The sequence below is a fragment of the Bactrocera oleae genome, chromosome 4, assembly GCF_042242935.1.
Source record: "Bactrocera oleae isolate idBacOlea1 chromosome 4, idBacOlea1, whole genome shotgun sequence".
NCBI classification, from domain to species: Eukaryota; Metazoa; Arthropoda; class Insecta; order Diptera; family Tephritidae; genus Bactrocera; species Bactrocera oleae.
The window spans coordinates 34872631-34888213 of NC_091538.1; the positions used below are offsets into that span (position 1 = coordinate 34872631).

Genomic DNA, 15583 nt, shown 5'->3' on the forward strand with positions numbered 1-15583 from the left:
TGAAAGAAGAATGGTCTCAGATTACAGCTGAGGAAACAGATAAGTTGGAAAGATCAATGCCAAATTTGATTGAGCGAGGTTTTAAAACAACGCGGCCATCCAACAAAATATTGAATTTAATTTTTCTTTTTTAATTTTTAATACTTTTGTAACTAGTTTTAAAGCTGAACGCAGACTTCATGGTTCCTATGTTTACTTCTTACACTAAAATACCGTTATCACAAAAATGAAAATAGGAATATACATTTTTGTTTTTGCATTTTGAACTTAAGAATATAAAGAATAAATAATATAATATACATTTTTGTTTTTGCATTTTGAACTTAAGAATATAAAGAATAAATAATATAATATACATTTTTGTTTTTGCATTTTGAACTTAAGAATATAAAGAATAAATACATGTAGAAATTTTGAACTGAATTACCTATTGACATTGTTTTTTTACTTCACTTAAAAAATAGTGTCGGGTGAAGGCAGACTTTATTGGCTATGTGTATGTAACCTTGCAATATTTTGTTCTCAACAAGTAATTCATTTCAAGAGAACACTGTGAACAGCAAACGCAAAGACATGCATGACATTTTTCTTTTCAAGCATAGTTGTTTCAAAACAGTATTGCAGGAGAAGATAAAATAGACAAAATACAATAAAAGAAATGATAATCATGTCAATGGCGGTTAGTGCAATACAACATTTTCCATATTCCTATAATACATTAGTGCGTACTGTTTATTGCAAGTATTAGCAATATTTTCATATTTAAGTTTAGGATATGCTATTTTATAAAAATTTACATAGTAAGAACCATTTAACGCTTGCACTATTCATGCAAATAATAATATGTTAGGGTATTTTAATTGTACTTTTATGACAAATTACTATTTTGGTTAAGTTTTTTAAGTCCTCTTGATTATATAAATATTTAAATCGAAACTATTTTCTAACATTTTTAACCGTATGTACATGATGCACTCATCGCATTTTTGCTAGGCAATAAGGTCAATATTTTACATTGCATTGCCTATTAAGCATCACAACGGAGTATGTACTACTGTACATACTACGACTTTACTGAGAGAAATGAAAAAGAGATGTTTGTTTGTGTATTTTGCCTTCGGTGCTATTCAAGTTCATCACTTACATTATTGTAAATGATATCAAACAATGGTAATGCAATAGGTCAGTCGTTGCTTCGGTGATATCAAGGGCACTTGTGCAGCAGTCTAGTGTTTAAACATCTTGGCAGAGCTAGACATTGCGCATTTGGCAGCATGGCTGAAATGATCCCATCCATATAGGGAGATTTGAATAGGGAGTAGGAGCGGATAGCCCATTCTATTTTATTCTCCGTAATGAACTAAAACTAACCGCGTCCTTACCGCTAATGAAGTGCACATTGGCTAGGTCTTCAAATGAGGCGAGGCTTTTGAGTTATAGTTTTCTGAGCCTCGCCACACTGTTGGTCTTTTCAAAGCTGCTATAAAAGTCCTTCCAGGACTGTCGTTTCGTCCTGCGCAACTTCTATTATTATTCTTATAGGAAATCTTTATACTCGTTCTTCGCTGAATTCAAATTGAGTAGTTTAATTACATGTTCAGCATGCACGTTCAGTGATATGATATTTGGGTTTTTTTTGGGATTGCTAGCACTCAGAACTGATTTTCCACAATATACAGTTCATTTTGTGCATCTTCATTATAAATACTTTTTAAGATTCGACTTTTATCTTTGATTTTCCTCAATTAGATTTCGATGTTCTATGCAAGTATCGTTGTCGTATTCAATAAGATCTTGCTGTTCATTTTGCCATGGATATTAAAGCATCATACATAACTCTAATCACATCTGGGATGAATATTCTATACCGATTTATATGAGGTTTGTCACCTTTTTTATTGTAACAAAACGGTTACCGTCTCTAAGGGGAATGACAACCTGACTTTTTGGCAAGTTATCATCTTCTCTCTCTTCTTCTTTGTGATCAATGTCTTGCGTTCTTCTATTGGATTTTACAAATTTTAACTTTAGTGCAGATAGCAAATAGTTTCTAACTGATTGCGTCGCTACACATAATGGTCTAGAATACCAGCGACGAATATTTCAGTCGAATTTAAGGAATGTTCAGAACGTTCTGGTCTAAGTTTTACCATGCGAACCCGCTCTTCAGGTCGAGAGGTGAATATAAATCTGGGGTGCTGTGGAATCCAAGACAGATTTGCGTAGTTGTCAGAATTGCAAACTAATTCTGATTTTCAATGGTGTCAAGGAATCTGATTGGATTTTCGTCTTTTCGAACATATGCAAAACCAATATTCGAATCAGCTATTTACTATTGTGACAAAACATGCAAATGAATAAATTTGGAGGTGTTTGATAAATTTGAAATACCGAATAAAGTCTACTAAATTTTACAATGAGTTTCGCTATTTTAGCTTTTATTTTATTGGAAGAAAATAACAATGAAAAAATTAAAAGGAAGATATTAAAGGATCAAAGTAATCCTCCTGATGCACTAGGAGAGTCGCATGTGAAGATTTGCTTGCATTTACTTGCTTGTTTGTATACATGCTTACTTTATAGATTTATATCACATTATCGACTGAATAAAAACGCATTTGGGTGTTAAATTACGTTTTGTAAATCCTCTTAAAATATCTGGATTTTTTCCCATAAACTCAATAACTATGACATTTTGTGTTTTATTCTTACGTTTTTCCCTTTAGAAATAACGATTAATTAAATCTTAACAATAATATATAATTATTTTCTTAACTTACATTTCAAATCTGTCAGCGAATATCCTGTTGCTTTGTTTCTGATAACAAAACCGATAAAATTGAACGTCAAACCAATAATATCAGAATTCATGACACCTACTACATTTTCTTATCGGTTTCAATTCTGATTCCAACAACTATTAGATTCTGGAACACCCCCCTGAAAATTTCAGAATTATTTACCCAAAGCAACAAGACCTGATCTGCAGTGGCTCACAACTTCTTTCGTGTACTCATTTACTGAAAAGAAATAATGACATATTTTTTATATACTTTATTTTTTAACAAACTTAAATGCACATCCAAAGATTGCAAGCAAAAATATTCAAAATGATTTCTTCTAAAGTGTAAAAATTACAACTCAGACAAAATACTAATTAAAACGACGTCACTGCTTTTTTCTTTTGTACATTTTTAACTCTATTGGCGCCAGCTAATCTATATTAGCCAGAATAGACTATTTGACTTGAAGGATGTGTTATTTTTTGCAAATTGTACATCGAAAGTGCTTGTGATCGAAGATCATCTATTGAAAAAGATATTAAAGAAGCTAATGAAAGGTTACGCTACAAAATATTAATTCTTTTAAAAATTGGTTGAAATCTCAGCAGCATTGATTTATTTTTAATCCTTTATAGCATCATGTAACAGATCCGAGCACTCAATGTGGTGAAAAAAGTGTCATTATTATGTTACAGGAACAAAATTAGTGTTTGGTTCATTTCTGTAACATTGAGTTACAAGGATCATTAAAAGTGCTTATGCTTGGTTTCTGCTTTACTTAACAGAACGGCATCCTGGCAGCTTCACAGTTGAGCAGATATTTGAGGAATTCATGAATTTTGAGGATAGTGAGGACGGGTTCGAAGGGGACGATGATAGCGTTGCCGATGCCAATTTTACCGGTAAACAATGTATGTTTAAACTCCGAGACCGGTTTCGGTCAGGGCGATGGACATAATAAAATCGAAAACAATAACTTTGATAGTGCCTAAGAGCAATCATCCATATTTGTAAATGCTACTTAGCCAGGTGCATCACGTTGCAAAATATTGAAGTCAATGAACATCAACTTCAATTTACAAGAAGGAATTCTGCTGATATTTTGGATTTAGAAAGGCCCATCTAGTTAAGTTACTGTTACGGTTTAAGATTCGACCACAACTGACGAAATTGAACGAAACATGCATACAAATTCCGCTAAAGAGTCAGCATTGTGTGGATAAACAAATTTGTTGAACGAAAGCAAGGAATAACTTAAAAAGGTATAACCCCAAAAAAGCCGGAAAATCGGGATATAAAGTATTTGTACTTTGCGGCACTAGCGGCTTCGCGTACAATTTTGAAGTGGAATTTGGAGCAGAAAATATTATAGAGCCTGGAGAGCCAAATTTGGATGCCGCCTCAAACGTAGTAATGAAAATGACCAGATATATTCCGAGGAATTAAAACTACAGACTTTATTTTTCGTCGTTGTCATTGATAGAATATTTGTCCAAGGCAGGAATCCACACCTTAGGAACAATACGATGACTGTATATTGCCGATATAAAAAGAAGATATCTCTAACAAGTAAGGAAGTTCTAAGTCCGAGTGTTTTTTACTGGGTGAAACCAGGTGAAAACCCCGCCCTCACCCCATATAACGGTACTGTTAAAAACTGCTAAAAGCTCGATAAATCAAGCACTAAACAAGTCAGAGACATTTAATTTTATCTCTGGGATAGTATGAGATGACTTTATAGGAACCTCGTTCAAAATTAAACAGTGGGCGTGGCACATGGGTGAAAACCCATATCTTGGGATCTGCTTAACCGATTTCAACCAATTTCGGTACATAACATTTTTCCATATTTCTATGTTATAGTGCGAAAATGGGCGGATTATAACCACGCCTATTTCCCATATAAAACCATTTTAAATTCCATCTGATTCTTTCACTTTCCACTATGCAAATTAAGCAACAATGAATGTATAGGGGTAAAACTTTGCGTGAATAATGCGTTTAAAGTATGCCACCTTGTGACCAAAAATTGTCTAAATCGAACTAAAACTGTTCAAGTCACTAGGTACTAAATATGTGGACTCCAGTACCTATAGTTGACTTTTTACCGAAAATATCGGTAAATGTGTAAGATATATAATTTAAATTCATATAATAAAAAAAATAAATGAAACTCTCAATAGTAGTATGTCTTTGTGTCAAAAATGGGTTGAATCGGATCAATTCTTCCTTTAATATAAAATTATGCCAACACCTGAAGTAATTTCCCGGGCTTTGATCCTTGCAAGTTGCGAGAGTATAAAATGTTCGGTTACACCCGAACTTAGAACTTCCTTAGTTGTTGTTTTTTTAGTTTGTTAAACTATAATTGTTTAAAGTAAAGTTTATAAAAGAAACTTTTAAAATTGGATTTGTTTGGATATATTTTTTTTTTGACAAGATATCTTCACCGAACAAATTCAAGTTCTTGTATGAAAACTTTTTTTTATTTGTGAAGGATATCAAAGCTTTGGTGCAACCGAAGCTAACGATTTTTCTTGTTTCATTTATAATTTGAAGGTTGTGTTTCTTATATTTTTCAGAAATATCGGAAGTTTAATTAAACCTCTAGAGATTTCGAAGCTTTTTTTGAACTTTTTTCCAATTAATTTATTTATTTCTATAGGAATTAGGAATATTCAGTGACACAGCAATGTTTTTGTATTTGTTTTTAATAAACAATCTTACACTTATTTATTGATTTGGTAAATCGAATATATTAATTCTTGAAAAACAGACACACACATATTTCTTTTTCTTACAAATGAAAAGCAAAAACTTATTCATATAAAGAAATAATATAATAATAAATAAACATATGTACAGTGCCGGACAAAAAAATAAGAACAGTTCCTGCTAAAAACCAAAACCCATAAAAAAGTTCTATCTCAACCAGTGAAAATTTTAAACAATATGTATTATTATTGGCTCATTGAGTAAGTTTAATTTTTACTAAAAATAAAATCAAAAACATTTCATTGTAAAAAAGTTAACTCTTCAATGTTATGCTGAATCTCATTGGGAGAGGACAAAAAAATAAAAAAGAAAAGTAAAATTGTGTGCAAGTTAAGCTAAAAACATTGAAGGCCACCCAAGTAAGCTGACCGTTCTATGATGTCTACTCTGACATCATAATAGTAACAGCTCTTAATATCTTGAACGGATACAAAAACAAATAAATTTGGCAGTACTCTACACCAAATAGCCCGTTTTTTCTTCTGTTCATATTTATTGTCCACCTTAACACGCTTTACATTGGCTGTTAGTGTGGTGGCATTAGTCGAATTCCCAACAACTGATTCACCTGCGTAGTAGCCAATCATATTTTTTTCACATGAGATGCCACCCAATCCTCAAGCAAAAAAGCTTAACAAAAAAGATGCCTTTAAAAAGTAATTTGCAATCGAATATTACTTGTTTAAGTGTTCTTATTTTATAGTCCGCCACTGTATAAACCATTATAACAAAGAAACAAGAAAATTCTCGGTAATAACAAAACAATTTAGTTGCATTCTATATTATCTGTGTCGCTCCTTCAAATTTTGTCTTACACTGATTATGTCAGTTACTTATAGCGGTTTATTTCTGGAATCTCGACTTTTCTGAAATCAGCTCTTTATATTTCCCAGAATTGGTATTGTTACTAACTTAATCAGGGAACGCGTTTCCGAGAAAAAATGTGGAGTTTCTCATCATGTGAATGCAATAAAATTGCTCGTAACTATACGGAAACATTGGGAAATCTATGCCGAAACTTTTTAAAGCAGCAGTCAGAAATTGTAACGAGTCCCACAAAATATTAATTGACGTACAATTTTATTTATGTTCTTTAATTTAATTAAAATTTAATTTTTTTGTTACTGTATCAATTTTGCAGTGGCTTACAATTTAAACTGAATAACACTTTTGTTTCTTTGCTAGAATAACTATCAAAACTAAATTTCTGAAACAGAAATAAATGTAGATATCTATATATGTTGTAGCCGTCCATTTTAAGTAGTATTTATGTGTTTTTGAAAAATGTGTTAGTCCTCATACTTGTTTAAGTTTTCTTATACGACTAGTCACTTTCACTGTGAACACTGTAAACATTTCATGGCGTTTAAGTTAATATTATAACCTCTCTGACCACACATAATATATTTTTGCTTTTTTACTCTTATAATCGCCTGAAATCAGTTCAATTCAAAGCATATTTAAGATGTTTAATCTGGACACGTACAATATATAACAAAAAAAGATGTTACAGTGATAGATATAATTTAAAATAAATAATACAATAATACTTTGGTAATTTTTACGTTATAAGTAATGTGTTATAAAATATAATTTCAAAACATTGCTCTTACTCAAGGAAACGTTATATTTTAGTTAGTTCCAGTGACATTGCTCAAGACTGTCCTAGTTTAAAATATTTAAAAATTTTTTATTGACTACATTATTTTTCCTTAATAGCATTAATAATTACACATTTTATTGAACGGTGTCTTGCTAACATTTTTAATATTCAAATTTAGTTATTAATGGCAGCAGCCTTAGACATTGGGTATGTTTTCCTAAATCCTTTTTTTCTGACAAAATATTTCGTACGTCATTTCCTTTAATATTCAGTCAGGTATTGAAGTATTGTTATAAAATATATAATTTTTGTAGCCAAGTGTTTTATATAATTAAAATTTTCAACACTTTTTTATTAATAAATAATTTTCTTTCTATCTCAGGTCCGCTTTAATTTAAATCCCGAAATTCATGTGATGTATGCTTGGAGCTACGCTTATAAATCCGCAAGAAAGGGACATTGGGAGAGTCTTGCCCGTGATAGAGATCGTTTTCGTAAACGTATTGAAAACACATCTAAATATATAAATCACATTTTAACTCGTGAACATCGTAGTTTTATCTATAATACTAGGTTTGACAAAAACATGTAGTAAGGAGTTTAAGTAGAATGTACACTATTTGTAACAGTAATAGAAAATAAAGAAGAATATGTAGACCAAGAGTGACTAGCAATAATGAATTTAGACTATGTTTTTTTTGCAAAATATAAAAATCTATAATCGCTTTGCTGTAAAAAATATATAGAATAAGTATTTAAATATGTATATTAAAAATGGCACAAAAATGTTAAAATGGCACTCAAAAAAGATTAAAAAAGTTTTTATGCGCGGAAAGATGTACGAGTTTGTAGCGGATTATTTAAAATGAAAAGTCTAGTACTTCTTGTTAGCTGAAACCCTTTTATTAAAAATACATGAAAACGAGCAATGGTTTAACAACAAGAACGTAAATGGTGCTAAGCCAGGCATGTAAATATAAAAATTTAAAAGAGATGTCAAACAGGCGCGAACAAACCGGATGTTAAGCGACTGTTAGAAATTTGAATGTTCTAGTAAAATGTAATACAATAACACTAGTTTGCAGTCATTTTGCGACTGTGATGTTAGAGGCTGTTTCATGATAATTTTGGGTTGCTTTTACCGAAAATGATAGTTAAAAATTCCTAAAACGTGTAATTTTTTGTGTTGTAGTTTAGGGGTGTAGGGGTCAAACCACTACCATTTACTAAAATGACAAAACATAGCTGTACGTGATGGAAAAGTTTTGAACCCGTATTCGTAATCGGGATACCTCAAATACCCCCACAGATCTCTTAGCACATCAGTCGGAAATTTTTCCTTCAATTTGTTGAGTAGTGTAATATGAAGACAGGTCTTAACACCTCATTTCAGATGATATTAAATTTAAAACCAGAGCTCGATCGTTTGTCTTGGTCGCATTCAGTGAACTGACCTACGGAGGCAGTTGCCGATACTTATCCCACTAATAATAATCAACTTTGGAAAACTGTTGATCATGCATGGAAATCAATACTTAATGAACGATGTGCAAAACTCATGATTCAATGAATCGGCAATGTGCTGCAGTTATAGCCAACAAAGGGCACACTACTAAGCATTAACTATTTCTCATATACTTAGGTTAATTTTGTTATGAAATTCTTTAAGATTTAAATTATTACCAAATATTTTTTACTAAGCTGAATAATAACTAATATAATTTTAAACGCCTATATATACAAATCCTTTCGAAATTATGTTCAAGTAATATTAAAATGAATTAATGTTAATGAATGTTAGCTGGAAACACAAAATCGGAAGTTGGCTGTAATTTAAAAATTTTTGGGTTCTCGTTGACTGCCACTCCTCTGTTGAACTTATATAAAAGATTGATGTCTCTACTTAAAGTGCACATGTGCAGCTACATGAAACAAATAGTTTGCGTCATACAGGTCCCAAAATATGACACGTAAAACTGCAGAATTTTCGGGTGAATGACCCCTAGCAATGGCAGGCGGATGATTGATAGTGTTGATGAAAGCCTGTAGTATGCCCTAGACGATGCAATTTGTTTGACCCCTCTAACTTAAAAACACCTGTGTACTGGGCAAAACGGCCACGGTGCATTCTGTAAGATTGGGAAAGCCCTGAGTGACCTCTTAGCCTTGAAACAACAATTAGCGGTAGGGCCGCTCTTTATCCTCCTCTAAACTCCACCTCGTCACCTTAAGACCGTATGGGTTAGCAATTAGCACTTAGTGTGCGACACTGCACAATGAATGTCCAACAAAAGTCATCAAATTTAATCAAAATTTTACCAATCACCTCGTCAGATACCGGATCGACAGAAAGCAGGAGTTTTCCGCTGGAAAACATAGAAGGTTCGTTTTATGGGGCAAGTAGGTGAACAATGTGAGCTTGGTCAATGAAGACGTTCCCCAATGCAAAGGCCTAATGTAAAGAAAATTTCGGTGTTTATTTGCAATTTATAAACGCATTAAGAAGCGAAACAGGCAAAGTGGGAGGACGCAACAAGCTGGGAGTTTTATAAAGAATTCAATACCAGAGCCAGCGAAAAATCTTCAGAGCTTTATAGCCGAAGAAAGCGTCCGAAAACTGCCACCAATACAACTGGATTTCTCTAAAAGAACAAGCTTGTCACGAAGAAGTGAAATTACACTTCTACAATTGAAAGGAAAACTTGAATTTTATATAGGATATAAACGTAATGATGAAGTTGTAGGAAACTTTAGAAAAGTTAGCTGGAAAAAATTTAAGCCAAATGCAATTGATTTTGTGATTTGTACTTGAAGTAGTTGAAATTAAATAAATTATGATACGTACATATATTTACTTACAAATATTGTTATTTAAACGTTAAAAAAATTTAAGAAACAAACGACATCTTTAAATAATTTCTTTTAATAATACCTTCGATAGTATCATTTAAGGTTTCAAATGTGTCAGCATTGTTGTCATTTAAAGTTTCCAAATTTTCCAATTATCAGAACTATCATGATCGTATTTTAATATTTCTTCCATATTTTGAATATCAATATGATTCAGAATTTGTAACTTTTCCCTCAAAATCTCAAAAGCTTGTTCTATGAACACTCAAGTTGAACATATGTAAGTAATAATTAAAAAATGTCTCCTCTCTCGACAAATTTCCATTATCTCTATAAAGCGCGTTCAAATATTTTGACGTCTCCAGACGTAATTCTTTCCAATATCGGATTCTTTTTTTTTCCATACTTTTTCGTCATGGCAGCTCCCTGGGTCAATGAAAACATAAAAAAAACTGAATTTGCTGTCGCATATGCCCTTAACAACAGCAAGTAATTTATGTATTTAAAATAATTCTACTTACCCAACAGCATATATTCGGTGATGAACATCAATTAGGAGAGGTCATCAGCGCTGCTACCGTTCTCTTTGTTCCATGTGACATCTTACACCAGATCGTCGATGTCTCCTATCCATGCAGAAGTGATCCCAATCCAAATTGGACCGTGTTGAAATTCAATTCAATGATCATGCCAACAATCATGTCACCAACAAAATCATCATGATTCATCGGCTCAGACGGCATAAACATGTTGGTGCTAAATCACCTAGGCAAACGGAAGTAAAATATCTCACCAAGGTTTGTGGAAAATCGGAAAAGCGATCTCATTACTAAAATCTTGGCCGATTGTCCAGAGGGAAGTCCTATCGCTCGATAACTTTTCTTTCCCCGGTAATGAGTATACTAGAGGACTTGCTACTCCCGATCTTCACACACCACCTGCTTAGCTTAGTAGATCACCAACTTGGTTTCCGTAAAGTGCACAACACCACCACGGCACTTAATCAAAAACCACCCTATAAAAGAACGATCATAGTAGTATTGTACTTGGCAAAAGCTTTTGTCACAGTCAATCATAAAGTGCCATAAGAAGACAGCGACCATGCTCTCTTCTTCACTGAAGAGGCTAAAACTCTCCCCTGCCAAATCCACAGAAACCGTATTTACAAACTGAAGGAAAGACCTTAGCATCTTTATCGATGATATTGAAATTGGCTACTTACAAGACAATCTTACGGTTGTGATTTCGATAACAATTATTTCACCTGTACGTTACAACAGTCCGTCAGAGAAGATATTCATCTGCAAAAGTGCTGCCGTGCTAATTTTCAAATGTTGGAATACAGTTCCTGCAAATCAGTACTGCAAACCGTTTATGAACCAAACCGAGTTTCGAGCCGAACTGCCTCTTTTTATTGTCCTTGAACTGAGCCACGAACCAAACCGCTTTTATTTTAAAATTCGAAAACCGAACCGGAAACTACTCAAAAAAAAAATGGTTCGGTTCAGTTTAAAATACAACCCTTGCTTACAAATGCAACCCTTATGATAAGCTGTTACAAATTTGTTTGAATTTGCAATCAATCGCCATGAGATGTCATTTTGCACGGTAATTTCAGAAATCGCGTGTGGGTTCTCAGAAGGTTGGCATACTTTTAAAGTGATAATTTTTTTTTGTATATATTCTTGAAATGAGTGTGAATCCAGTATAAAAAAGCCTTTATTTTGACAAAAACTATTATACAAGTGAGAGAATACATTACAAATTTAAAATGAAAGGAAAACATACACCAAATTTGGCGATACACATACCAAGAAAGCACACCGACGTTTCAAAGAAGATCGTTGGTGAAATTTCGAAGAAGAAATTCCAGAAGCACACTACATTAAAATTTCTTGCATTGACAGTCTATATCAGGTCTTTATTTTGTCATGCAACATACACTAGGTAGAAAAAGTCTCCTCTTACTGGGTAAAAAATCTTTTGAACTAAAATAAAAGTTTGACCAATTGACCAATTAAGAAATTTTTTTTGTGTTATTAAATCATATCTTTTCGCTTAAAAAAATTATTTTTTTTTAAATTATTCAATAAACAAAAGCCACAGAGTTCATTTTCATTTTAAAAACAATTAACTTAAACAGAAAAAGTCTCCGCTCATCAACCAGAACACAATAATATCAAGTAATTATAAAAAGTTTAATAGCTGGTGGGGTAGCCTCGAAATTTTAGAGCTTCTGCTAGATGTTTAGGCATCGAATGTAGTAATTTTCTCGTATCTTGGGCTTACATTTGACTCCAATCGTCCAATATAACGGTCTTGAGCATTTCTTTGCTGGTAATCGTATGTGTGCGAATTCTGCGCTCCAATAGAGCCCATAAATGCTCAATAGGATTGAGGTCAGGTGATTGTGGAGGTGAATGTAGCTGTTTTGGAGCATTGTAAAGAAGCCAAAGGCGAACAAGTTCCGCTGTATGCTTAGGGTCATTGTCCTGTTGGAAACCAAACACGTTTAGCAATCCTAATTTGTCAGCACTTTGCTTCATTTGTCGTTTTAAAATATTTAGATAAACAAAATTTATTCATTATATTTTCGATAAACTCAATGCCACCAACTTCACTTGCAGCCATATACCCCTCAATTGAACTCCACCCCCACCATGCGGTTAAAGTAAGATTTTGCGCTTCTAAGGCCGTACCAGTTTTTCGTCACACGATCTGTTTTCCTTTTTTTTTAAATATACTATATTTAGATTAGATTTAGATTTGAAAATGAGGTATGCACTGCGACCTAGGGTCTATTGTGCCCTCTCCTCCATCACATGCATTCCCAAAGTCCCAGCACCCTGAAAAACTCCAGATACTTGCTGGGTGCTATTGAGGCAATGTGATCCCTGGTCACAAAAATGGACCCGAGGGCCTTGAGCAAGTGTCTATAAATTGCGGTGCAATCTAGGATTAGGTGTTCTGGTGTTTCCGGCCCCATGTCGCAGAATCGGCAGTTGCCACAAGAAGCTATGCCCATGTTTGATAGGTGTTTCTTGAGCCTGCAGTGCCCAGTGTAGAGCGCGACAAGGAGACGGAGTTTGTCTCTGGGGAGGTTTATAATTGCTCTGAACCTGGCTAGGTTGAACCCTCCCAGTAGCAGTTTAACTTGACGCATCCCTGCTGTCTGTTGCCAGTAACTGTCTCTGCTCGATCTCTCCTCCGTGCGGAGCAGTTCCTTTATTGTATGGGGCCCTACCGCAATACATGGTTCTGGCCCCATCATTCTTGTAGTCGCAGCAGAGCGGGCCAGTTCGTCTGCCAACTCGTTGCCGGCTACCCCTTTATGCCCCGGCACCCAGATCAGGTGTACACGGTTGCAAGCTGCTAGGCGGTTAAGCCTTCCTATACACTCCTCCACTAATAGCCATCGAATCTCGTAGGCCGATATCGCTTTTAGCGCCGCTTGGCTATCGCTGAGTATTGCGATACTCTTATTCCGGTAGTTGCGTTGGAGATTTATTACTGCGCATTGACTTATGGCAAATATTTCTGCCTGAAAAATGCTTGGAAAACAGCCCATGGGAATGGAAAGCTTTGTATGCGGACCCGCAGTGCCAGCTCCAATTCCTTCTGGTGTTTTCAAGCCGTCAGTGTACCACTGAATAGTGCTACCTCTCAGCAGTTGGTCAAGTGTGGAATCGCTTCAGTTCGCCTTACTGCCGAGAGTAACTTTAAACTTTTTCGTAAAGTTTACTCTCTTCGTTACACCGTCTCTTGGAAGGAGGGCCAGATGCGTGTTATCTTCTAAGGCCCTCATTTGTTGAGACGAGATTAACTTCCCTTTACCATACCCCTCTGCTGTCATAAGCAGCATGGTATGCTTCGCAGTCTGATTGATAACTAAATGGAGCGGTGTGAGCTCTAGCATGACCTCAAGTGCTGCGGTGGGGCAGGTGCGCATTGCCCCAGTGTCGCAGACGCAGGCAAGTCTCTGCAGCTTCGATAGCTGAAGACCTATCGAAGTCTGCGCTGCTTTCGATGCCCAAACCACCGCTCCATAAGTAACAATAGGCCTCACGATCATGGTGTACAGCCACCTGATGATACTAGGCTTGCAGCCCCAGGATCTGCCGGCTAGGCGTCTGCACACCATGAGTGCCTTCGTGGCCTTGGAAAGCGTTAGCTCCACGTGCCTATTCCACCGCAAGGTGGAGTCTAGTGTGAGACCTAAGTATTTTACTTCCCTCGACACTTCTAGCTCTCTGCCCCCAAGGGATGGTATTCTAAAGCCCGGAAGATATCTTCTTTTTGTGAAAGGGATGACGGTTGTTTTTAACGGGTTAATGTTTAGCCCTACCGTGTCGCACCCCTTTGGACTTTGTCGCAGAGAGTGTTCTCAAATTTCCCTCTTGCCATTATGACAATGTCGTCGGCGTACCCCTGGCACCGAATTCCATTGTTCGTTAGCAACTCAAGGAGTTCATCTACTACGAGGCTCCATAGAAGGGGTGACAATACCCCACCCTGAGGGCAGCCTCTCGTAGTACCAAGACGTATCTTGCTCTCCCCCACCGTAGTTTCTGCAATCCTAGTATGCAGTACGGCCTTAATCCATCTGCATATAGGAGCTTCCACGTTCCTTTTCTCCAGTGCTCTGATCACTCTTGCGTGAGACGCATCAAAAGCACCTTCAATGTCTAGGAAAGCACATATCGCAGCTGGATCTCAGCCGTTAGTTGGTACAGAGCAGTGTTAGTAGACCTACCTACTCTGTACGCGTGCTGATTTGCATGCAGAGGTGCGACTTTTAGTGCTTTCGATCTTATATGGTTGTATATAATCTTTTCCATACCTTTTAGCATGAAGGAGGTGAGACTAATAGGCCTGAAGGATTTGGCTAGTGAATAGTCCTTCCTTCCTACCTTAGGTATGAAGATTACCCTAGCTATTCTCCACGTTGATGGGATGTACGACAACGCAAGGCTATCCCTCATCAGCCCAACAAGTGCTGCAGAAGTGCTGGGAAGATGCCGTCAGCCCCTGGTGACTTGTATTTCGAGAAGGAAGCCAGTGCCCACTTGATTGAGTCTGCATTGAATAGATTCTTTGCAGCTGTCCAATCTGAGCGATCTGGCTTATGTGCGACCACTGGTGGAATTTGGTCGTCCCGAATAGTCTCTGGGAAGTGCTCAAGCAAGAGTGCCATTGCCCTTTCGTCTGCGTAGGTCGTATAGGTCCCATCGGATCTTTTAATGGCTAATGCTGTGTCACTCTTACCTCTGGCCAGAGCCTTATGCAGTCTTGCAGCGTCTGGAGTGGAGGAGACATTTTCACAGAATTTTCTGAAACTACTGGTTTTTGCAGACCTAATTCCCTTATTGTAGGTTGTTAGGTGTTGCCTATATTCCTCCCAGTTGCCGGTTCTTTTGGCATTGTTAAAAAGCCTGCGAACCGATTTTCTAAGCACTGAGAGTTTACTGGTCCACCAAGGACAGCCTTGTTATTTGGTGGTTGAATTTAATGGGCAACCGCAATGGTACGCGTCTATTATGAACTGGTTAGTCGCAGCCAGCCTGCTCTCTAG

General features: G+C 35.8%; 1 protein-coding gene across 3 annotated transcripts in view; it reads left to right on the forward strand.

Annotated features, from left to right (window-relative positions):
- mr (anaphase promoting complex subunit morula) overlaps positions 1-7842 on the forward strand; it is a 171871-nt gene extending 164029 nt beyond the window's left edge. For 2 of the 3 annotated variants that reach the window (XM_036368905.2, XM_036368902.2), the window contains one exon: positions 7544-7842. In XM_036368905.2, the coding sequence (XP_036224798.2) occupies positions 7544-7753 (210 nt within the window). In that variant the 3' untranslated portion in view covers positions 7754-7842. The remainder of the gene's footprint in view (positions 1-7543) is intronic. The other variant, XM_036368904.2, reaches the window with a different exon arrangement.
- The last annotated feature ends 7741 nt before the right edge of the window (positions 7843-15583 follow it).